This window comes from Stegastes partitus, unplaced genomic scaffold (assembly GCF_000690725.1).
Source record: "Stegastes partitus isolate 25-593 unplaced genomic scaffold, Stegastes_partitus-1.0.2 Scaffold1031, whole genome shotgun sequence".
Lineage (NCBI taxonomy): Eukaryota > Metazoa > Chordata > Actinopteri > Pomacentridae > Stegastes > Stegastes partitus.
Genome location: NW_007578762.1, coordinates 131,007 through 156,644, shown reverse-complemented (window position 1 = coordinate 156,644; position 25,638 = coordinate 131,007). Strand labels below are relative to the sequence as shown.

At 40.5% G+C, this 25,638-nt stretch overlaps 2 protein-coding genes across 3 annotated transcripts; one reads left to right on the top strand and one right to left on the bottom strand.

The window, feature by feature from the left end:
* The first annotated feature begins 2,323 nt into the window (after positions 1-2,323).
* LOC103367247 (uncharacterized protein KIAA0754) lies at positions 2,324-14,887 on the top strand. Its single transcript, XM_008295227.1, has 9 exons — positions 2,324-2,333; positions 2,429-2,540; positions 2,789-2,866; positions 11,495-11,554; positions 11,763-11,855; positions 11,985-13,958; positions 14,073-14,135; positions 14,287-14,389; positions 14,504-14,887. Exons 1-9 carry the CDS (start codon positions 2,324-2,326, stop codon positions 14,606-14,608), a joined length of 2,598 nt encoding a protein of 865 aa, XP_008293449.1. The 3' UTR covers positions 14,609-14,887.
* On the bottom strand, positions 14,880-20,610 carry plp1b (proteolipid protein 1b). 2 transcript variants are annotated; one of them, XM_008295214.1, is made up of 7 exons: positions 20,456-20,610; positions 18,296-18,482; positions 18,051-18,207; positions 17,639-17,816; positions 17,285-17,358; positions 17,008-17,073; positions 14,880-15,756 (listed from the first exon to the last, which is right to left on the bottom strand). In XM_008295214.1, exons 1-7 carry the CDS (start codon positions 20,457-20,459, stop codon positions 15,685-15,687), a joined length of 738 nt encoding a protein of 245 aa, XP_008293436.1. In that variant the 5' UTR covers positions 20,460-20,610; the 3' UTR covers positions 14,880-15,684. The 2 variants fall into 2 exon arrangements, with proteins under 2 accessions (XP_008293436.1, XP_008293435.1); XM_008295213.1 differs by lacking the exon at positions 20,456-20,610 and adding an exon at positions 18,880-19,016.
* Between the last annotated feature and the right edge of the window lie 5,028 nt (positions 20,611-25,638).

The window sequence follows — 25,638 nt, the reverse complement described above, 5'->3', positions numbered from 1 at the left end:
ACCACAGAAAAACAAGGCTGTAAAGCTGCCAGTAACTGTAAACTTTATTGCCCTCAAGGAGACATTTGTTTTTCATCCAGATGAACCCCATAACACACACACACACACTTCTATATAGCAGACATAAATTGTGATTAAAATACAAGTTAAACACAAAAGTTGATCAAAACAGAACACTGACTAGATTTACGTCTTTACACATATACATGTTTGTCCCCTTTTCTCCTTGGCCTCTTTAATGTGCATGCCGTGCATTGTAGTGACACAGTTAAGTTCAGAATGTACCCTCTTTCTGAACAGAATGTAACCATGTCATTCATCACGCAGATGATCCCCGTCTTGTTTTGATACTCTACTTCAGGATTACTAGGAATTTTTACTGAAAATGTTGGCTGGTGTTCAAGGAGGCAAACCAACAGAGGAGGTTCTGCTGGATTCCACACAACTTTTAAATATTATGTGTCTAAAAGGTCGTATTTCACTGAGTTAAGTGTAAATCATCCTACAGCCAGAGTAAAAAATTAGAAAAAGGTGACACAATGCAAAGTTTCTGCCAGAAAAAACTAACTTTGTAGACAATGATTATGATTTCCTGCTAGTTAGAGAAAGCTGCAGTTAGCAAAGATGTGTTATTGCTTTTTCCTTTTTCCCTGCATATTTAAAGTGTCTTCTGACCCAAATTATTTACAAAAAAAACAATCTCTCACTTAACTCTTGCTGTATTAAGATAAGCAGATAGTTTGGGTTTTATTTGCTTAGAGTTTTAATTATTTGTCTGTAAGATTTTAGCCACCATGCCAAAAAAAAAAGGGGGAAAAATCCAGTGGACATAAATGGATTGTGGTGCTTAGAGACTTGAAATCTGCATTTACAAAAATGATGGGTCACTTCTCTTATCAGAGTCTCGTTAGACCACACGGTATCTATTCCAGTTGATTAAAACGTAAAATGACAGAGGCTGGTTTTGTTGGTGTGTCTGTTTCAGTTTACAGCTGAGAATGCACGTAACGCCTGAATGCCTTTAAATGACAATAAAAGGGTTTGATAAACTGGTAGATTAAATCCCCAGGAGTTTATGATCAGGTCTCTCTTGATTCCTAGCATCTCCTCAACTGGAACAGCGTGTTTATGACAGAATGCTACTATTGGGAGCCAAGATTAAAACGTAATTAAAAGGTTCCTTATGAAATGTTTTCTGCCAGTGAGGTGCAGGGTTTTATAATCAAGGAGAAGAACAGCACCAGGGTTGGTTTGAATGGTGTCACACAGATGAGAAGAGCAGCAAGAACAATGCATGAAATAGTTTTATTTTCATTTGGTTATCAGGAAGGAGTGTTTGTGAAAATGCTAAAAAAAAAAAAACAATCTCTGGAATGTGGTATTTCACAGCTGCTGGAACATGAAACTACAACAACAACAACGCTGCCTTCCTGTCCACTCCATAATTGTCATGATAAGTAAGTGGCCCTCCCACTCGATCAGCCTGTGTCTCAGCATCCAGGTGCAGCGTTTCTACTAACAGGGAGGGCGGAATACGTGATGGCAGGGGGCGGGAGCTCAGGTTGAAGTATCTCTACCTGCCCTGCCTGCGCGGGACACAGACCCGGAGGAGGCTCGACATTCAGATAGCGCTGACAACGCAGCTGACTCGAACAGGTGAGCGCACAATATGGCACAAGGGTGGACTTCACACCAGTTCTGATTTCACGCTCACTGAATATGCACTGTAAGGGCTCATTACAAAGTCAGAACTGCCTTCATTTTCTATGCATAATGAATGTGACCCGGTTAATTGGTGCTGGCACGTCCCCAGAAAGATTCAGCATTGGAGATTAAAACACTAAGTGCAGGTCAAAATGTTAACAGGGGCTCAAAGAGAATGCAGAAAATATGCACGGTGTGACAAGAAATGGCACTTTAAACGCAGACTGGGTTAAAAATTCACCGAGATAGTGAATGCTGGGAGCAATGAGATTTTAACAAAGCAGGTTTTAGTTTAGAATAAAACGTTACGAGTAATTACTTTTGTATTTCAACAGAACACAACCGGACGGATTTGTTAATGACAAACAAACAAAATACCTGAATGTCACTTTTACACGATGAGTGAGTTGTTTTTGTGCAGAATGCAGTTTTACAGGTTGTGATGATAGGTCATTAAACAGTCACCAGTGGGAATGCGAAGAGAGTTTGACATAGCAATACACAGACATCAAGACAGCAAAGCCAAAAAATAAATACATAAATCAACCTGGAACATACTTTAACTTCCTTTTAATGACACATTTGTTGCAGGTTGAACATCTGAGGAAACATCTGCATCATGTCAAAAGGCAAGTCGTGCAATATTTCATCCATGTAGGAGATTAAATATGAAAATGTTCTTGGTATCCAGCGTTGATAAAAAACGTGTGCATGTGTGTTGTAGATGTTGACAGAAACCAGGTGTTAAAAACCACCAGAGTGCGAACTTCATTGAAGAATGACGGCAGCTGGATCCACAAATCAAAAGAAGACAAGGAGGAACAAGACAAAGAGGGGTATTCACACACATTTAAACGCAACATCAAAAACAGAGCTTTCATTTACACCGGTAATTGAAGCTGTCCTGCTTTGTTGCGTCTTGGTAGTAAAACAGTAGTCGTTGGTGTGCATCCTCAGAAATCAACATAAAAGCAGCGGGGCTCTGTTTAGTATTCTTTTTAAATAGTCCCACATTATAAGCACTGCTATGTAAGAAAAAATCAAATAAACATGCTGCACATTCTCCACTTCTTGTGTCTTGCAGGACGTTTCAGACCGTGGAAGCCAAACGAGTTCCAGTCAGACAGAGTTCATACGTCCTGCTGACAGCCAAGAGATTTGAGTGAGTGCACCAACATAATGGTTATCAGGAATTATTTTCAAAAGGACAAAAGCTGTTACTGAATATTTAAGTTCCTTAGAAAACCTTGATTCAATTTCATTAGATTTTTATATACACTTTGAACATGATCATGTGGTGTTTTTTATAAGCTGGAAGGCACATCATGAGTGAAATAAGCATTCAGCACCACGACTGAGCATTTTTAAGCCTTGCCACTGCAGTGTACCGATGACAGTCTCATGAAGGCGGAGTCACAGACGTGGTTCCGCACAAATCAAACAATAAAGGAATCAATCCTGACACTTTGCGGGGTGGAGCTTTCTCTATCGTTCTTCTTTTTCAACATACAAGGAATTTGGTTCCAGCTGTTGGTGTCGCCCTAGGAATGAGCGAGGAAAAGAATAACAATAAAGTAAAATAACTATAGAAAGGAAAAAATTAAAATAAAATAAATAATAATAATAAAAAATAAAATAAGATGATATATACAAGAATATACACATCTAGCAGAAAAAAAATATATGTACAGTGGCGCAAAAAAATGGCAGTGAAAATTACAATGTAAGAATGGCTCAGCTGTTCAGTACAGTTATGGCAGTGGGATAAAAACTATGTCTGGTAGGTTTTCTATGCAGGACTCTGTATCGCCTGCTGGAGGGGAGAACAGTTTATGACCAGGATGAGTGGGATCTACAGTGATGTTCCTGCACTCTTCCTGGTTCTATTGGAGTACTTTTTTTCTTCTTCTTTTGAATAGATGTCCGGTTCAAACAGGTTTTACGATTTGCCAATTTGTCGAGTAGTTTAACAGCGTTGGAGCGGAGTTGCAGGTGAGCTGGTGTGCTCCAGCTGCAGTGACGGACAGAGGAGTGGGTGTAGACAGAGGCAGACCTCATAAAGCTGCACATTGTAGGAAAGAAACAGTGCAAAGTTCCGTCTAAGTCATTTAAGGGCAGGAAGGGATTCATTTCACGAAGAAAACTTTTAAATATGTTACTAATACACAGAGATGAGTTTTTGGGGGTTTAATCAGTGACCAGAGAGGGAATCTGAGGATCTGACAGATGAAACCACAGTCAATGTGCTGCTTGGACCTGTTTTAATCCGAGCAACGAGGTGATGGAAGCTCTGCAAGTCAAACTGAAATTGTCCTTTGACTCTGCTGTGTTAGTGAATAATAACTAAACATATTCCAGGCTTCAGGCACAAATCACCATCTGTGATATTAACATACATAAACATTAACTTAGCCCCGAGCAGCTCGGCTGTTTCCATAAAGACCTTCAGCCCGCTGCAGTCTGACCTGTGCTTTAGCTGGCTGATCAGGCATTAATCTGAATACGATTCTTAGCGGAGAACTTCCCCTCAAGGAACACCTGAATATTTGCACTTAAATACTGTGGCAAAAGCTACTAATGGCTAGCATAAAATATGAATCCCCAGTTTGACTTGTGTATGCAAATATCTCACCAGCCTTAAATATTTAGCGATCACGATATTGTGCAATAAACTAATATGATTGATTTGGTGAGCAAACAAAAGGCAGAGCATGAAAAGTGCTGATCTGTAGAATGCTATTCAACCATCATAAAGAATTAAAGCCACGTGCAGACTTATCTACTTTATGGAGTCAACAGACTGTAACAACATTCTGATCTGTTTACACACAAACTCCAACTATTACTGGATACACTAATTCCTGGGTATTGTTGGCAAATGTACCTCTTGCATTGATATTACATCACTCGACTTGCACGCGTACAGGACACGCTCACGGGCACGAGTACGACCCTGCTGAGTAAATTATTAAACTTCAGGACAAATATGTGCTGCAAATATATTTCAAAAAAAATATCTTTATTCTGGACTTTTATCCCTGAGATCATGTTGTAAGGTCCATTCCTCTGTGTGAATACAAATCAGCACACATTTGAACACAATTATTCATACAGACACTCCTCCCTAATGAATGAAAGGACTCAACTTTCCTCAGTAGTTTGAAGATATTTTTGACATAAAATAAATTATTTTTGTCCATCTAATAACCAAGAACGTTCACAATATTTCAGCAAAGGAACAACAGATTCACAACATGGAGCTAGCAGTTTCAAAAACATGATGTAATTTCCCTTTTGTTTAAAAACAAAAAACATTGTTTATTCCTCTATTTCCAGTGGTCCACAGCAGGGCTTGAACACAACAAATGAGAAATTATTTACAGGTTTTATGAATGAACGTTTTTGGAAAATCTTCTGAATGGACGCTGAACCAACTGACATCGTCCCAGATCAGGTCTCAGTTCCTATAATTATGGGCAGTGACGATGTGGCTAAGTTTTCCATCTTTCCGTTCATCTTTGGCGATATGTTCAGGACAATCAGGTGCATTTCATACGTTTATCATTTAAACATGTCAGCTGAATTTATAAAAAATTACAGAGTATATCCTGCAGACTCTTAGGCTACAGCCACACCAATAGGTTTACATAAAAAATGCAGTTTAAACTAAAAACAATCTGTGTCCAGACAGGTGTTTTAGTATAAGTTCAGAAATAATCTTCACAAAGCGCACATCACATGACCACTCACTGGGCATACGGGTGCAGAGATAAACATGAAGCAGGAAGCTGGTGGAGGAGTAGGTGGAAGAAAATACGAGGCTAAAGAAAAGCAATAATGTAAAGTAAAACCACAGATTTCCTTATTTGCTGCGAGCATCAACAACACGATCAGCAGTACCTATAATTAGTTTTTCATGTTGAACTACTTGCTGGTAATCCAGCCTGATATCTTTGTTTTTCTTTCAGGAAACAGTCATATGATAGGAATGTGATGAGGGAACAAGGTGTAGTAACAGCAAAGGTCCAGAAAGTTAGCATGGTCTCTGTGACTACGTTCTTGCCTGTCTGGATGACAACACAACCCGAGAGTTTTCAAACCGAAGTAGGTCAGCAGCATTTTTAAAAGTCTCCTTTACAGGAGTAGAACTCCAGACTAGTGGGATTCACCAGGTGTCAATGTTGTAACGGTTATGCATTTTAAAACATAAACATATTGGTGTGGACGTAGCCCTAATGTTGGGGATCCACTAAAACTAAAACCGTGATTAACTCAGCTAGCTGAATGGCCCTCAGTGTCACACACCGAGTTTACACGCAGTTGTTTCAAATATTTTTTGCTTGTGATGCTTTAAAATGAAATAACATCTACTTGAGTGTTTTAGTTTAATTTGAACGATTTGGCATCCAACACTTCATAAGAACAGGGGACATTTTAAGAACACCCACAGATAATTCTATGTAACATAAATGCAGCCTTTACTTTTCTTTGTAACGGCATTAAAAATCTTCTGACTCCTTTTAATTTATCTTGGGACCCCCACCCGTTGGGAGCCACTGTTGTGCAGCATTCAAACATTATTACTCAATTAATAAATCTGAGCACACGTTGACAAGTAATTAATATCAACACACCCCTTTCTTCTGGCGAGCTGACACACTGAGCTCTCTGCAGGGAGGCCGGGGGAAGGTTGTGCACGATACTCAAACAGGGGCGCTCATTCCACTCCTGTCACTCACTATTTCAAACGGCAGACCTGGCCCGTGTTCATTTAGGTTTTGCTGAATTATGAAGTCAATCACTCTTTCCTCAAACGTACTGACAGTTTCATACGACAGCAGTGAGTTAAGAGGAGGGTTCAGCTGCTGTGAGGTCTCCAGCGGTGTGCACCCCCTGAGCTGATGTGGACAAGGAGGGTCCAGCTGCTGCATCGATGCCGTGCGGTGGCATAAAATGACCCTCATTGATGGCAAAGTGGTTCAGCGGGTAGATGCCACATTTCCTAAAGCCTTCCCTCACAATTCCAACACCTTCCTCCTCTTTCGCTACCTGATACGTCCCTTTAAATACACCTGAAAACTCCTTCTTGCTGAGTGCAAAGTGGGTGTCAGTGGTGCAGCCGTCGCCTATGAGTGATGCAAAACGCTGCTTCAGGACCAAGAAGAGACCAGCGTCGAGGGGCTGCAGGATGTGAGAGCAATGAGGCGGAAGGCACAGAAGAATGACGTCCTCCTTACGAGCTGACTCCACCACCTCCAGGTTCACAGGAGACTTATGGCCGTCGAAAATCAGCAGCAATGGTCGCTCCTTTGGCGCGTGCACGAGAAAGTGTTTGAGGAACCATTTCTTAAAGAGGTCCGAGTTGATACATCCCGAATCTGACCACCCATAAAGGGCATTTGGTGGCCCTTGTGTCTTGTAACATACTCCCCCTGGATAGGCCTTTGAGTAGATAATAAATGGGGGAATGTCCTCTCCAGCTGCGCTAAAGCAAGCCAGGACGGAGATGTGGTCCCTGGAGCCTGGTGCTGGCTTGTAGCCCAGACTGGCCGATTTGGGGAGAATTACCCTCTTCCTGCCCAGCTGAAAGCCCGTCTCATTGCAGTTAAAGATTTGGTGAGGCTTGTCTCTCAGCCCGTGAGCATCTACAACGGTGCTCAGCAGGTGAAAAAACTGATCCACTGCTTCCTTCCTCACACACACTGTCCTCCCACGGACAACATTGTCTGCCGGCTGAATAGTAATATTCTTTTCTTGTCGCTTTCTAAAATTGAGCCACCAGGTCTGGCCCAGTTTGGAAAATGCCACCCTCCGGTGCTGCCGCTTATAAATCGACGATGCAAAGGACACCAGCTGCTGCTTAGTAAGTGGAAATCCATGCTTGGACATGTATAAGGAGAACTCGACCAACAGCTCCTCATCTGCAGATGTTATGAGCTGAGCTGGCCCGCTGCGACTCCCTGGTGTGACCCGGCCGCTGACTCTGTCCCCCAGTGAAGATTTAGGGACTCCGAACTCTTTGGCAGCCTGCCTCACCGTGCACCGTCCTGACTTCACCTCTATCAGTGCTCGCTCCATGGCCTCCTCGGTCCATTTCTTCTTTTTTTTCCTGCCGATTTTGTCAAGATGATTTCTCGATGGCATTTTTTTCCTAGGACAGAGCAGGAGATGCAGGCATGAATGATGCATTGAAAAATTTGATGACAAGAAATGTTCATTTTAAGTAGCATAACAAACTCAAAACCAGCGAAAGCCAAAAATGCATTCTTAATAATGATAATACCGAACATAATATGCATGCTTTCAACTTGCTACAAATGAACCGCAAACAACTCTGTTTTATTTGTTGTTGCTTTCAAATGCAACGCTCCAGCATTCATTATCACTGCGCAGACTGATTTAAAAAGTTGAAGCTGGGGTCTGATTTGTTAGTCAATGGGGACTCTAAATTAAATTTGAATCAGCATTTCCTCTGTCCTGTTTACTTAAATGGAAAGGCAAGATGTGGTTTTACATCCTGCTTCAGATCTGTGAAACTTTAAGAAGAAGAAAAAAGCAGATCTGACTTTAGTTTTTCTTTTTAGTTTCCATCCAGAACTCATAAAACATGACATGATTGAAAATCTTCAGGTTTCCTTCATAGACTATGTATGGACGTAAACAAATAGAACAATATGATTTAAGTCGTTCACAAGGCCTAAAACATTCTTTATTCTCTCCAAATGTTATCTTGTATGTTTTGGAGGAGCCTTGATATACTAAACATGTAGGATAAAGTTACAAATGTGCCAAAAACTAATGGTGGAAATTAATAGCAATTGTCTCTGTATTATCTTACCCGCTCTGTGCTCCACATTATAACCCATCCAGTCCTTTTTACAGGTTAAAATAGCTTTAAAAGACCAATTTAACTTAGATCATGCAGTTTTCCACTTGCCAAAAAGCAACCGCAGCTCTTGTCCAAAGTGTTATTCATGTATAACAATCACCTTATTTAATTTATGAGGGTTATCTTTAAAGATCAAGATTAACACCTAATGTCAAGGCTGGTTTGCACAGTTTCTATGTGTGTACAGCTGCTTTTATCTCAATCAAACAGTCATAATGTGCAAATACACAGAACTTTATGTCTGCGGTTATAGCAACAAATGTGAAGGCGAGAACATTTAGGATGATTATAGACATTATTATAGTAGTGTTTGATGTTTGGTATGTCTAATATCTTTGTATTGTATTTAACAGGATTTACAATGGGGGTTTACATATAAGATATCTCTTTTTCAATTACCCTTTGGGCTGTAAACTTGAATTCAAGTCATTTACATGCATTAAAAACATTACAGTCACAGTGCAGGGGCTTTAGTCAAGTGGAAAACTGCATCATATGAGTTCAACTGGTTATTTTAAGCTATTTCAACTGCTTAAAGCTGGTTAACATAGGACACACAGCAGGCTTATTTAGCTCTTTAAATGTCTCTGTGCATACATTTACTGTTTTAGTCAAAGCTGTCCTCGTAAAAAGGTAAAAAATACTGTCTGACTTACTGGTTTTGGAGGGTCTTCGCACTATGTTCTAGACTGAAGTCAACTCCTCCTGTGCTGCTGCTTGAGCCGCCTCACAGCGTTACACTTTCTAAACTACTATATTGTGAATTTCTGGTGTTTTTTATTATTATTTTTTAGAGAAAACTACATTTAAAAACAACACAAGTGTCAGTGTTTGTTCTGCAGCCGACGCTACATGTCTGTGGGTTACACAAACGTAAAAACTACGCTTTTACAACAGCACTCAGTTCGCCGGTTAGCATGGAACTGCGGCTACATGAAGGTAGCAGGACACCGCGGAACTACACGAGAGCCCAGTGACCGGGACTTCAAAGTAAAAGCTCAAAAACCCCGGTTAGCAAAATAAGAGTTCAACTCTGCAAATACACATCAAGAAACCGCAGCACAGTGCTCAAATATTGCAGTTTTTTTTGCAGTGACATAGATGATTTGAAATTAAGAAAAAATAATCTGAAGTTTATGCAAAACATAGTTTATGTGTGTCCAAACAGTTGCTATTTCCAGCTTTGGTTTGTGCTGTATATTTTTATATTTTAACCATATTAAATATTTATGTATTGAGTAAAGATAGACAAATATGTTTTGTTTTTTTCAGGGCTGATATATTAGTAATCGTGGAGAACGATGGCTTATTTTTTAAACTAATGTGCGTGAAGTTAAAAAAAACAACAACCTTGGTTTGAACATTTAAAATAACACTAAAGCAATTACCACAACATTTTGTTGACATGCCTTTGTTTATTGATGTTTTACACATACCTAATTAACCTTCCTATTATCCTGAATGTTTAACATCTCTAAATAAGTCATTGGCATATTTTTTTCAGTTTTATTTAAAGAGCTATTTACACATAAACTTGGGTAAAAATTGTAGTTATGATATTTTCTGGAGGTTTAAATTGCTGGTTCAAATTGAACCCAAGGATAAAAGATGTCAGTGAATTTGAAGGTAATAGGACGGTTAAAAGAAACTTCTTAATAGTTGCCCTATAGTTAGTAACCACTCAGATAGTGCTGTGGGTGGCAGCAGAGAGGCAGCTGCATCAGAGACAAAGAAGCACATTTTTAAGTGTATTCATTTACAGGGATTGATATATATATACATATAAACATAAAAAAAAAAAAAATTATACTGATTATTAGAAGAAAACTCGATAATCTGCCAGTCTGATAATCTGCTGAATTCCAATATAGAGCATATAATTCAAAAGCATTTAGATACACTGTTACCAATTTTCCTGTAAAATTACAATCAAAAATACTGGCAGCTGTGGTCCCGGGTATTTTATTGTATTTTTAAGGTGTCACAATAATTTTTTATTTAATTGCCATAAAATTTAGTGCTGCATTCTACTGCATAACTGTTCACACCATCAGTTTTTACAGTAACCTGCTGTTAAGGGTTGTTTGAGGCGCCAAAAAGCATCAGATTTTGCAGTTTTTAAATCCACATTTTTGGAAAACCTGTACATGACACTACTGTTAGCTGTATTTTTACAAAAAAATAAAATAAAATCAGTGTAATTTTTCAGAATAGACATAAACAAATGTGACAAATATGTATACATTTGCGTTATGGATGTCTGACATGAGTTGGGGGCAGCCCCCCAAAAAAACATTCTGAATCATTAGCTCACGTCACTTAACAACGTGTGACATGCTGCACTGTCAGTGGGCAACCTACGGGTGGACTGTGACATTGCAGCGCGTAGTACATACTCCCACAAATCAAGACTTACATCAATATCAGTTAACTCTAGTCCAAGTTTGTGTGCCCCTCTTCTATTAGCAGCCTCTAGTCTCACTTCACTGTAATGTGTCTGCAGATATTTCCATCGTTAATAAACATTGTGTTGACATTTAAGGCTCTATTTGTCAGCTTCGTTTCATCAGTCACTGAGCTCACATGGTCGTGATGCTCATCTTCCAAAGCAGGCCAGCCTTGTTACGTAATAATACTTGAGCAGATTATAAATGAACCTCTTGCTTATATAAAAGAGGAACAGAGATATTCCGAAATTACCATAAATTGCTGATAAGGGTGTATCAAAAAGAGCAATAATCATCCTAATATGGAGTAATTTTGCTTTTAAAAAAAAATCTAAAGTTGTTGAAAGCTGATGAAATCTTTCATTGGGACTTAACAAGAAATTAGTAAGATATGATATAAGGCTATAAATGCAAAAATTCTCTTCCAAGTGTGTTTCTTTTTCTTACCCTGTAGATCAATAGATTCGTCACTGAGTCCTCCTCTTCAAAAGACAGAGGTCATTCCATCTGAAGGGTATGTATGTACTGAATTTTAATTCCAAATAAAATGTGCACAGTGTGAGCAACTACTCACTGCTCCTCTGCAAATCTACATATTTCAAGGTTTGCATGACTGATCTCAGTTAAATCTAAACATTTAAACCAAATATTGAATGACAGAGCCAGGTGTATGTATTGTGCAGGTGTTATTTTATTATTATTTTTTTCTGTTCTTTGTATAGTGATTCAGCACCTCAGGCAAATGGTGATGTTATTCCTGCCAAAAAAGATGCTCAGCCTGAGGGGTCAACAGTGGAGACCACAGGCGATACAAAGTTAGTATATGAGAGCATCTCTCTAAAGACTGTAACTGCGAGCATGAAATTTAATGATGCTGAGGGAATGCGTTTTTGTTCATATGTCTTTTCTGCATAGCTGGGAATAAGTAACGCCCTCTATTACAGGCCTCAAGCTGTCGTAGAGGAACTTCAAAACAGTCAGGCAGAACTAGAGAAATCAGCTGCCGACACAACTACAGAAAACAAGGAGGAATGTGCTGAAACACCAGTTGACAAGTCAAAGGTGGAACACACTGAGGCAGCCGCTGAGGCCTCTGCAGATGTTCATGTGGAAGAAAATATCCAGCCGGTTTCTTCAGCAGAGGAAAATCCAGAGACAGTGTCTCCTGTGGTGACAGATGATCAACCACTTACCAACACAACTGCAGAAAACAAGGAAGAACAAGCTGATCCGTCAATCATAGATCACAGTGAGGCCGTGATCTCTGCCGATGCTAATGTGGAAAACCCTGCTGCAGAAATCTCTGCTGTTACAGACGCAGCTGAGAGTAAAAGCACTGCTGAGGTCCCTGCTGCACTCATACTCGAAGCGAAACCTCAAGAGGAATCTTTAATTAAAACAGAGCCAGCAACTGCAACAAATTTGGAGGATGCAGGAGCAGAAATAAGTGTACAACCTACAGAGGGGGGTAGTGAGAAGAGTCCTCCAGAGCAGACCACAGGAGAAGCTGTTGCAGCTGCAGCTAATTTGATGGTGAAGTCATTGTCTGAGACCACTGATGTGACTAATGCAACACCAGGAGAAGTCAGTGAGGAATCAGTCCCTGACTTACTGCTTGAATCTATAACCAAGTCACCTACTCAGCCTGCTGCTGAGGCTACTACAGAGGTTAGCTTTGAGATAAGTCCTCCAGCGCAATTTACAGATGAAGCTGTTGAAGCTGCAGCTGAGGTTACGGTGGAGGAGATCCCTGAAAATCCTTATGTAAATAATGCAACACAACTGGAAGAAGCTGCTGTGCAGAACAGTGTGCAACCATGTCCTGATGTTCCATCCGAACCACCTGCTCAACCTGCTGCTCAAACTGCTACAGAAGAGAACTGTGAGAAATGTCCTTCAGAACAAGGTGCACAAGAAATAGTTGATGCTGTAGCTGAGGTTTTGGTGGAGACATTGCCTGAAAGCCCTGCTGTAAACAATGCAACACCAGAGGAAGAAGCAGCTCCACCAAACAGTGTGCAACCAGTCCCTGATAATCTGTCTGAATCACCCACTTATCTGCCCACTGAAACTACAACAGAGGAGAGTGGTGAGAAATGTCCTCCAGAACAAGATACAAAAGAAATAGCTGAGGCCGTAGCTGAGGCTGTGGCGGAGACATTGCCTGAGACTGTAAATAATGCAGCACCAGAAGAGGAAGCTGCTCTACAAAGCAACGTGCAACCAGTCCCTGATACGGAATCTGAATCACCCACTCATCCCTCTGCCGAAGCTACTACAGAGGGGAGTAGTGAGGAAGCTGCTCCACAAACCAGAGTGCAACAAGTCTCTGATACTCTATCCAAACCGCCTACACAACCTGCTGCTGAAACTACAACAGAAGACAACTGTGAGAATTGTCCTGCAGACCAAGGTGCACAAGAAACTGTTGGCGCTGTAGCTGAAGTTGTGGTAGAGGCATTGCTTGAGGCCCCTGCTGTAAACAATGCAACACCAGAAGAAGAGGCCGCTGCACAACCGGTCCCTGAACCACCTACTCAGCCTGCTGCTGACGCTGTTGTCAAGTCCGTAGAGCGTCAAGCCGAGTCTGCAGCCGTTGAAGAACCAGTTTTAAAGATCACAACTGAAGAGGCGGTTGAGTGTGCAGTCAACACTGCTGTTGAACAAAGTGCTGAGCCGACACCTCAAAGCACAGCAGAACATGTGGCAGAGCTGAACGTTGAAGATGCTGTTAAACCTGCAGCTGCTCCAGAAGCCGAAGCTGTTTATGAGGATTTAGCTGCCAGAGTTATTGAACTGACAGATGCACTAGATGTGGAGCCACCCGCAGCTGAAACTGTTCCTAAACCTGTGGAAGATCCACAACCATCCCACTCAGAGGAGACCAAAGTGATCCAACAGTGTGATGATGCCAACACGTGAGTAAGCTTATGCAAAGCAGAATGACGTCTTAGTCAGTGTTGTTTATATATTAGTCACATATTGTCACTTGAGCAATAAAATGCATCTTATTGTTGGCTGATTTTTCGTAGTTCTGAAGTTTTTCAAAAGCCTGCAGAGGAGCCAAACTCTACACAAACTCTGAAAAAGTCTGGGTATGTGTCTCATATCTCACTTTAAAGACCACATCATTTGTAATTTCAAACTTCACATAAAATAAGAGGGACACGCTGTTGATGACATAGACCCTACATTTCTTTGCAAGTTTTAACAGAGGTCCTGATCTTTTTACCTTTTGTGTTTCAGGGATGAAAAAGCTACTTGTTGTTTCTGTCACCAAATCATTGATGGAAGTATAAAGATCAGTTTCAGTGAACCTCTGCTGACCTGCCACCCTGAGTGTCTGAAGGTTTGTTAAGGGTTCTTCTTTTGGAAACATAGCTTTATGTATAGATATACACTATATAATGAATGTTGACTCTTGCATCATTGCATCATGCTAATGTTAAGTATGTTTTTGCAGTGTGGTGTTTGTGCCGTGGCCCTCGGAGACATGATGACCCCCATGTACTTACATAAAAAAGAGATCCAGTGTGGTGGCTGCTTTGCAAAAACTCTTCAGATCTGAAGCTCATCTTATGCTCTCAAAGCATAATGTGATTAATGTGCTGTCTAGACTGACAATCTCATCACTTAAAAAAAAAAAAAATATATATTTTCCCCACTGAGAGGCAGGACATGCAGTATATTGTCATGATTAAGATTTGTGTCATGAACAGGCATGGCAGCATGTTATTTGTAGCAGTAATCCTCAAAGATGCTTAAATGAAATACTTCACAATCAGCATAAATGATTTTATTGCAACATACTGTGTGGTTAAAATAAAAATCACAATTTATTGCCTCAGATGTAAATGGTTTAATCAGCCTTAATTTCAAATAAGCACACACCAGACCAAGCAGCAGGGCAACACATTAAACACAAGTCACCTGGAGATCAGTTATTGAAGCATCAACCCCCTCGGGTAGCTCATTTTAAGCTCTCACCAAAATACCTCCAGGAATACAGATATTTGTTTCACCCCCCTGCAAAGCAAAAAATGCATTGTGAGTGAATGCAAAGTACTTTTTTTTCTGTTTTTGTGAAGTGAAAAGCTCAAAGAGAAACTTTGGTACATCCAGCTTCACTTGCTTTAGTTCACACAATGTTGATACGCAAGATGGTGATAATGAGGCAGCAGCAAAATCATATTCAGAACCAATATGTGCATCAGTAAACACTGAGTGGTGCGCACGCAGTTATGACTCGCAAGGCAAGCTGTCATTTCTCTTAATTATTCATGAAACATCATACATCACAATCAGCACCAGTGAAGCCTCACAGAAAAGATAAAATGAGAGACACAACCTGCAAAAAGGGAAATGAACAACAAAGCTAAGAGAATCATCTGAGAGGAGGATTTGAGGAGCAGGCCAGAGCTCATCGCCGGGTGTGAATTATCTTCATCTCTCTGTCTGTTGTTCATGCTTAACAGTGATGAGAAACATTTTGTCTTTTGTTATTGGACACGTCTAAAGAAATACTAGCAGGCGATCCAGGTTTGGAAGTTGCCGTTTCCCAGAGGATACATGTAAATCTAGTGTTGCATAATGTTGACTGTCCATCTCAAAGCCAGACGGTTGGGGTTGACTATGGCGTTGCTCTTAGCGGATCCCTTTTCTGCCCAGGAACCGCAAGACTGCGTAGTTGTAGGTGGTGGCGACCAGATACAGGAACTGCAGAGGAAGAAATTGTCGGAGGTGGAAAGAACAGAGAGGAAAAAAATATGAAACTACTGATACTACAGTGTAAACAGAATGGGCAAGCAGACTGAATATTCTTTTGGCTTTGCGACAAGGAAAAAAGTAATCATCTTTCAGGGGTGATTCATCACTGGTGGGACAAGTGTTCAGATCTTCTGCTTCAGTGAAAGTAGCAGTATCACCATTTAAAAGTGGCTGCAAGTAAAAGTCCTACACACCAAACATTACTTACAAAAAAGAATGCAAGCATAGTTGGCAAAATGTACCTAAAGTATAAAACTATTCATTACACACCAAAATACTCAGTGTTCTTCACAACTGGATTGATATTACTGATACATTACCATGTAAATAGCATTTAAATATTGATGCTGACTAAAGTGGAGCTGATTTAACTCATTTTATGAACTGTCAAGTGGGTTAATTGACTGTATTCATTATATTGTATATCATTTATTGCATCCTGATACATTCTTACATCATTTATTAAATCCTAATATCCTGTAAAGTAACTGCAGCTGTCAGGAAAATGTAGTGGGGTAAAAGTACAATATGGTGTAGTCAGAGTAGAACAAGTTAAAATATATAACTAAGATTTATACCTAAATACTTGAGTAAATGTGTTACTTTACTACTTACTCACCTCTAGTGAGATCTAGTCATGCAGGTAGTTTTGGTTTAGAGTTGTCCACATGCTATAAAATCCATTGTGTTGACATTTTTGCTCAATACAAACAACTTGACTAGAATTTTGATTGCGAGGCTCACAGCACTAAAAACTGACTTTGACAGCGACTTTATCACTCCATATAATATTTTGTGTTGGTAGAAACTATTTCTTTGGTAGAAGCTTCCAGAAAACTGAAGCCGCCTCTTGGATAACAGGTGACACATCCAGTTACTTTTTTTTTTTACCATCACCTGGATGACTGAGAATCTTTATAGATATTTTCCTGAGTAGACTCACTGACAACACACAATGTACATAGTGATGTTTTTAGATTTCAAAGATCATCAGGGACATTCTTCCTGGAAAGAATCACTACAAACTAAATTTCTATTATTAGAGTGATCAAATAAAACCAAAATGACCTGCTTGACTGAATACCACTTTGTGTCGATTTTGTAATTTTAGAAAAACTGACCCTTTTCATTTGATTCAACATTTACACGAGGAAGCTTAAATGTCCAGGGAGCAGGCAAACTGCCAAAGCTATTTCTTACCAGTGCCAAGAGAGTGACCCCAGCACCGGCGAATGCAGCTATGTACAAGTCATAAGTGACGTAGAACTGTAAGACATAACAAACACAAGTTAATGTAATATGTGCATTCAGAGAATTTAATCAATCTCTTGTATGTTACTCTTATTCAGTTATGCTCGCTCACACACACATGGATCCGTTAATAATTTTGGTGTTGTATCGATTGTAAACACTGATGATGCTGACATGAAATACTGAATTGTGTCCAAAAAAAGGAATCTTGGATTCATCTACTCACTTCGCTGGTTTTGCAAATAGATGCCAAGGTCATTCCACAAGCCTTGCCTGGCATTGCATTCCAAGGGAGCAGACCTTAAGTAAAGACATGACGTAAGTGAGGCATCTCTTACCATTGCTGAATCATGATGAGTTATGACGCATTAAGGTCCCCCCCCCCCACCTTCATGCACACAGCATATCAGGCAAACAACAGTGAAGAAATGAAGATGAAGGTGTAGTTATCGTCATTATTTCATAATAATTCTACCATCAGTCTCGCAGCTACTCCCCAGCGATTAATTCATCGCTTTCAAGGGCACATTAACATTCTCATCAGGGGGACATGCGGTCAGTCATTATAAGAACAACACACCATACTGCCTGGCGTCCATGCAAATCCAGCCATGCTGATTAATGCTGGGGGTTGTTTCAGCCAGGATGTTGATGTTGTGGCAGGTCTGCTCCATGTTGAACAAGAAGAGAACGGGGATGGCAGTGAAGGCAAACACTGCCAGCCAGATGAAGGCCAAGATGTACGTCACTATGATAAACTATGGAAACAACAAAAAAACAAAGACAGTGCAGAATTGTTGCATAGATGCTCAGGTTTCAGAGTGATAAATGTGGCGTCATTAACTCAGCTTTCAAACATAATTCATGATTCCGTATAGAAATGACACAAACAAGGAACATCTCATTGAGCGAAAGGGGCTGAAACAAACCAGCTCTCAGCATCTCAACAATGACCCGACGTCATGTTTCTCCTCCCTCCCCCATGTTCTCACCGTCAGGCTGAGGCAGCGGCCACACTGGGTACTCCTGAATTCGCCAAAAGTCTGCTTGACTGCACTTGTGGTGTAGAAACCCTCAGCCAGCAGCAGGATGCCATAGAGGAAGAAAAATGACGCCAGGCCGTAGATCACGTACTGGAAGTATTTGATACTGGGACAGTCAAGGGGAGAAGTCAGTCAAACAGTAGAATTGAGCAAATCCAAAAAAAATCAATTGAATTTATTCAAGCATCACTCACAAAGAGGCCATGACCACATAGTCCTGAACGTTGCGGGCAAAGTAAGTCTCGACGAGGACTTCGGTATTGGCCAACGCTTCGTGCCCACAGCCACAAAATAATGCCACGCCAGCATAGAACAGCAGGGTGGCAACCAGGGATGGGTAGGGCACTGCCCCAAGGCACCGGATACAGCAATCATAACAACCTGAGGGGGCATAATATATCAGCACACAGGCGGCACACACCGCACATATAACCACACAACACATCTATGCCACGGTGGGGGACTCTTTCATCCTGTGGGGGAGCTATGAAAAAGGCCTTGCTCTGTCTGCAAATCCATGAGCATACACCAAAACCCCACCAACAGGCAAAAAAGCAGCAACAAGAACAACAACAACAAAAAAAAAAACTAGGCAGCAGCGACAAAACAAGAGTTCAAGCAGCGAAATTCCCAATAAAGCGTCCAAACAAAAGCAGCCACCTCTGACTTCACAACAATCTCATGCACGTCTTCCAGTGTAAGCTGCGCTGTTGAAGCAGGTAGCAAATATCCACAGTGTTAATAAATGCATTGCCAGAAATGGGATAGAGGAAAGCACCTAAGGCTTTGCAAAGCCAAGGCTGCCTGACCGGAAACATTTGCTGCTTCTGATCCTGTACTCCACAACAAAGAAAGATCCCAGTGCCAACCAGTGGTGTACAGTGCTGCCTACAAGGTATTGCTACTGTAAAATAAGTCTCTCTGTGCTGACTTCATCCGTATGTGAACTCTCCTCTGCCTGTACCAAACACCTCACAGCTCAGCCCTGACTAAATCTGGTCCAGCCCTCTTTCTCCGGTGGTCACAGTCGTCACCAGGCGACCGAGGGATGGTGGTGAAACACTGGCTTCACGGGCCCAGAAGAAAGAGCTTCTTCTTTGTGGCTGCGGATACAATATCTATTGTGTTTGCCATGATCAGGGAGGAACAAAGGGCAGTGATGTCAAACAAACAAAGACGCATCGTGCCACTACACACACACACACATAATGTAGTATGCGGTGGCGGAGGGGTCACCAGGACCGTCTCTGCACCGCTGGCAATGTCACTACTCAGGCCATCCTCCATCCACAGCTGGCCGAGCCTGGTACCATGGCACTGAGTGTCAATGCCGGCGGGGGCTGGGTTCAAGTGTTCAAAGAGTGGGTGGAAGCATAATGAACGAGAGGGGCGATTTGAATATCTTCACAACAACAACAGCCCCACTCAAAAATTAGACTTTTGCCGATACGCATTGTGAAATCCTTGAGTGCCTGAGCCCTCGGGGTGTGCAAAAATCTCTCTGATATTTCTGATTTTAGTTAGAAGGAAGAGAGGCTCTGAGTTAAACAAACTGCTGCTAAAGTATAAATAGCAACAGCAGGAAGACTGTTAGTCCCAAAAAAAATGATAGTGCCTGCAGACGCCTACACTTCAGCTGTGCCCTGCTGCAGCAGCGGTTACAGTGATGGAGTGATACGTGCCATCATAGCCGCCGTTTGAATTCAGTGCAAAAAAGCATAAATGCATTCAATGCCAGATAATTAATCGAGATTCCAAACCTGTTAAAAAACGTGTAAAAGTTAGCACACAAGTTGCTTGTACGTGAGAAAAAAACGGTTAGCAGAAGTTGTTTGTGTCCACGATTCTCATGGAAATTTGCTAATTTATCCCCGTGACACATGTGGGAGTATCTGACCTCTTTCACATGAGTGACCTGGCATGGCCTTGGCATGATGAGAGCTGCTGCCAATCTCCCTCAGCGACTCTGATTCCAGACTAATTTATGCTTAAAAGAGGTTAGAAGAGGTAACAAGGACTTCTTTCTTTACTGCAAAGTAAATAATCCCGGCTGAGTCCATGTGATGTTTGCCTTTCAGTCCGCTGAAATCATTATCATGTGTTAAATTGGATCATATATTAAGAACAAGAGCAGAAGGTGAAGCAGTGGTAAATCAACAGTCCATGAGAATTCTGATATATGAAAACACAGGAGGAATCTGCAGTCCACAGTGGATGAGGGCAACAAGATGTCTAAGGATCGAAAGGACATATTAAAGGCAACATTAGTAAGTTATTGAAATGCACTTTTTTTCCCCTCCTAAAATCACATTAATAAGAAATGATAAGAGTTATTAAAAATTCTGTGCACTCACCCATGTCCAGAAAGAAGTGTTGGGGTTATTGGAGTTTTGCTGGGTGGCTTTGTGACTGTGATATGAGGATATGAGAAGTTATTCCCCGCCACTCCTATATGAATCTGACTCGCGCTTTTGTCTCATCAACAATAGATAGACCACATCTCCCCGAGTCACATCTTAAAGTCACAAAGTCCCATTTCAGCTGCCAGTCATTATTTATGGAGCCACGGGTTCAGGAGTGGGGACAGAGAGTGGGCCACAAATCCTAATAACAACTTTTTTTCTTCATATTTGCTTCTATTTACTGCACTTTAGCTGTTGTGACTGATACTTTATTGTCTTCTCAGATTAAACTAAAAGATGTTTGTATTTTACTAAAAATGACACTTTTTTGCACTTTCTAGAAGATATCAGCCACAAATATTAAAATGTTTTACACATTTTGGCCAATCTAAAATAAATGATAGTTCACATTTAAGGGCAAAGGTGCACTTTTTTTTTTCTTTTACCTAATATGCCCATTTAAAAAGTAACCCATCCATCTAGGAATGTTTACATATTTCCATCTCAGACTTGCTCTGTTTCTTTTGCACATTCATTTTAGAAGGTGCATTTAATTAACTTTCATCTGCTCATTGTTGGCATGCATGTGTCCCCTGCCTGCACACGCCACATACGCCAGATGTCGGCACCACGCAGTTAGCAGTCTAATGGTTTCAAAAAGCAGTATGTTCAGAAAACGCACCAAAATAAGAGGCATGCACAGACAAAAGAGTGGGATAAATCGAAAACGCCAGTGACTGACATTGATGAAGTTGACTAACAAGGGTGACATTGACGGTCGGGTCCAGCTGCTGTCCTCCTTCCCTCCCTCCCTCATGTTTGACCCAGTTGATGTCAAAGCTGGGTTCACTACAAAGGAGCCAGTGTGGAGCAGGAGAAAACACCATGCTATTTTTTTTTTTTTTTGTGGTGGGAGAAAGTCCTCATCCTCTTTTTAACTTGCCATTTTAATCCCACAATAAAACAAGTGGATGTAACTGGTTATTATCAGAACAATCATGTGGTTACATTGCATTTAACTGTAGTCACTTTGAATGGATCATATTTTTATGACAGATTACACTTCGTTAGGTATCATCCTTTGCTCCCTTTAAAAATCTGAACATTTGAGGGGCTGGTCTGCTGTTGAACACAATCCACTCCTCATAAGATTGCGCATTCAAAAAACAAATAGAAGAGGAATAGCTCGCTGGATTCTGAAACTGTTCTGCTTAGGTTTCCATTCAGCACCCTTTCATCCTTTAAAAAAACCAACAGCAATTACAGATAAAGTAATTAGTATGAATAAAGGATTAATGACAGTGGCTTTGTTACAGTGGAAGTGAAGTGCAGAGGAATGACATCTTTGAGAAACACCGTGCGAGAGACAGACAGACGAGAGGCAGTAATTAACCTCCGTGCTGTATGCGAGCCTGCAGAATGGCTGTCAGCTTTACTTGTGAGATGTAAATAAGCAATAATGTTGACAAACATAGGACGGGATTAGGTAGGAGGACAAGTGTTCGAGGCTTGCTCGCTTGGGTGACATGAAAGGAGAATTTATGAATAAACTATTCCCCTCAAAAGCCGATGCAGATGGTGGTCAAGGATGTGAGCAGCTCAGAAGATAAATTATTGGGTAGAGCTTAATAAGACCGCATAACAGTCTCTGGTTAATGCATGAACTGATTTTGAACAAATTCATCACCCTTCACGCTTTCAACTAGGTTGCAAATGCTATTAGGCTGCATATATCAGTATATATTTTGCATAATCACGAGCAAAACGGTACCTATATCATGATCAGCTACATGGACAGCAACGTGAGTGCACTATATATCAGTGCAGCGCATGTGACTGCATGTGATATGGCACCATGATCTATCTGTGAGTCATTTTTGTAATTGTTTGCTGTGTGATAGACTCACACACACACTCACACACCAATATTTGCACACTGAACACGGTAATATGCATGTGTTGATACAGGGGAGGAGGAGGCCCTGTAAAAATATTTGCACCATCTCTTATCCCCGTTATCATAATGCGTGTTATGTTATCTTGTGACAAAACGAACAAACAGCCATCAAACAAACAAACATGCACTTGGAGGACAAAAATACGTCAGTCAGAAGTGAATTCAGTGGCGATGACCTCCCGCGGTGAGGGCCTAAATTATTTGTTTAACTGCATGATGAAGTAAGGACGGACTGAGCCTGGTGTTTGCTCGGTTGTGCGTTTGATTGTCTTTTATGTGTGTGTTTGAAGTTTGCGAGATATGCAACCAGCCACCGTGTTTCAACATTTTCAAAAACAAACCAGAAAAAAAACTGCGCCGCGCCAAAGCAACAGTAGTTGGAGGAACATCAAGGAAAGATGAGGACTGAAAGAAATGTGTTTGTGGTGTTGCTGGAAGTTTGGAGGAAGTGGTGGAAGATGTTTTTTTACTTAAGGAAAAGTACTAAAAATGTTACCTGGGTATTAGCATGTGAATGTATTTAAAGTATGACAGTAAAAGTACTTGATGCACAAAAATACTTTCCTTTCTATGACTATTCATATGATATTTCAGATTATTATGACTCATGTGTTGATGATAAAGCAGGATTTTGTGGCTGATTGAAGTGGACATGAACCATGTTGTATAGGGCCTCAAATCAGATTATTTTCATGAAGGATTGATTGGTTGATTCATTTTCTCTATTAACTGACTTGAAACAATTCTAAAAATACAAAGGAATTTTCAAAAATGATCATTTTCATCATCAACCAGCTGATTAACCAACCAATCGTCTTCTACTGAACTTTTAAGGACAGTTGACTTAATAACAAAACATTACATTTAATGAGATCCTCATATTTTGTGTGTAAAAAGTCTTAATTTGGAACATAATTAAAGCTCTCAGATAAATGTAGTGAAGCAAAAAGTTCACTCTGAGATGCCGGATGTATAAAGTGGTATGAAAAGAGAAGACTCAAGCGAAGTGCAGGTCGCCTGATATCAGCTACGGCGTATTATATGCTGAAAGGGTAGCTACCATTAGCCACAGTATGAGCAAGTAAGGCTGTAATGATAAAAGCCTGAAGGTATGGCATTGAACAAGGCTTCATTTTATTCCCTATTAATTTAATTTTTCAGTTTTTTAAAAAAGATAACTTTCTTTTTTGTGCTGGAGTGGACAGCTGAAGAGAGGCATGAAAGGGAGGAGAGTGACGAGGGGCAGTAAGGGCTAGTCTCACTTCAATCCCAAACTAAACCCGAACTAATGCCATTTTATACGTAAGACACCTTCAGAGTATTTCCAGCATCATTCTACTGATTTAGCATTAGGCTCCTGTAACACTGCTTGAACTCACCGTGGGCAGTTTAAAAATCCTCAAACTTTATGCAACAGAACCGGAGATATCATCCTGCTTATGCAACTGAACCGCCAACAGATCAGTTCGAGATTCAGGTGTGTTACACTAATAGCGGCTTATGTAGCTTGTATCTTGCTGCCAGCCTCAAGCAGAGATGAGGAGTGGGTTACAGAAGTCTGGCGAGCTCATGTCTTTCTAACTTCACACCCCCACATTTCCCAACTTGTAATCTTCCGCTCCAAACATTTTATCAGATTTTTTTCTTTTTCTCTTTCCATCAGCCTTCCTCTGCGTGGTGCCACAAAACACCCCCAGACCAGTAAACAGGCAGGTGTAAAATCAGTGGCGTTCACCTGTAACTCCAACTCTAAGACCCACACAGTGTACAGCGGAGGCCTACGTTTCACACATTTATGACTAAAAGACACAATAAAATCTCTTTTTATACGTGCAATCTCGGTATAAAGTGAAAATCCCAATTGCTGACAAGACTCGTCTTTAGGTTCAAAAATCTTTTAATAGTCGTCTCATTTAGATTAAACAATGTCATGATAGGTTCAAAAAAATCAGATCTCAAAGCTTGATGTCCATCATGTCGATTCAGTAAAGGATGACCCCTGGATATAACTCGGTATGCACGGGGTCCAAACCACTTGGTTAAGGAGCGATAATCTGTAAGGTTCGTAAAACTCCCTTTTTAAATGTGAATATTTGAATTGGAATACATACAGTTACAATGTAATTACAGTCATCTTTCTGAAGACCTTACAGTATCTCATAAACAAACGACAAATAAAATGTTGGTCTAAGTTTATTCTGTACAAACAAGCCAAGCCAAAAGAACCATGAGTCGGTTAGAGTAGGAAAAAACACATCTTATGCGAAGTCTCTTTTTATAGTGAAGCAGAAGTTATATTCCTACAGTGTACTGAGCAAAAAATTCTAAGCACAGAAAACAAAAATATAGCAAGGATACTCAAATAGACTACAATAGATTACACAACACTACATATGCAAAACTGAATGGTTAATTTCAAACGATGCCTAATTTACATTTTTGCACTGCAGCTTTCACCCTTCCACTCACTCGCACACCCACGCAAGCCCACGCACACACGGGTGCTATAATTTGCACTACCAGATAGAAACATTTTGTATAATTTGGACTTTTTTTTTTCTCTCTCTCTCTCTTTTGTTTGTTTTCTTACCACATGTGACCAGTATTTGAGTCAAATTTCAATCCATTTGTTGTTATGATTCCACATTAATTCCTTATGTAAGCGATGTACAAGGCATTTGAAAGTAATTACAGTAAAAATACAGTTTTCATAATAAGCAATGTACCATGAGAAATATGTATAAAATAGCTTGATAATAGTCGTAGTAATACTGCTTTTCTGCTTTTCCCAGATCTCATCTCCGTCCGCCCCGACTTGTAATGTCACTTTGTTCCACGAGATCAAAATAGATATCACAGAGTAAGAAAAAGCTTCCCATACAAATCCAACTGTATAAACATTATACTAAGTTCTTGCTAGGTAAAGTTCCAAAAAAGCCAAAGTGGAAAATGAAATGCACTTTTCTTTTTGACTGCCTTTGAAAATGATTATTATAAAATGACTCTGCAGTTAGACTTCTTATTATGAGAGAGCAAAGGCAGGATGTTGGCGCTTGTACACCTTTGGAAAAGACAGAACGAACATATTCAACCCTATTTTACCTACACATCCTAAATACAGCTTTACATTTCCGTGTTTCAGGTACGTCGCGTTTCTCGTCGCCGTTCTCCTGCCAGG

What these genes read in the sequence shown, in the direction of transcription:
- LOC103367247 (XM_008295227.1), top strand. An exon ending in GAGGAACAAGACAAAGAGGG is followed by an intron (nt 2,541 to 2,788) that starts GTATTCACACAC and finishes TGTGTCTTGCAG; the next exon opens with GACGTTTCAGACCGTGGAAG. An exon ending in GCCACCCTGAGTGTCTGAAG is followed by an intron (nt 14,390 to 14,503) that starts GTTTGTTAAGGG and finishes ATGTTTTTGCAG; the next exon opens with TGTGGTGTTTGTGCCGTGGC.
- plp1b (XM_008295213.1), bottom strand. Translation starts at nt 18,919, where the DNA reads ATGTTTCCGGTCAGGCAGCCTTGGCTTTGCAAAGCCTTAG. An exon ending in TTGGCTTTGCAAAGCCTTAG is followed by an intron (nt 18,483 to 18,879) that starts GTGCTTTCCTCT and finishes ATGCCCCCTCAG; the next exon opens with GTTGTTATGATTGCTGTATC. An exon ending in CATGGACGCCAGGCAGTATG is followed by an intron (nt 17,359 to 17,638) that starts GTGTGTTGTTCT and finishes TCTTTACTTAAG; the next exon opens with GTCTGCTCCCTTGGAATGCA.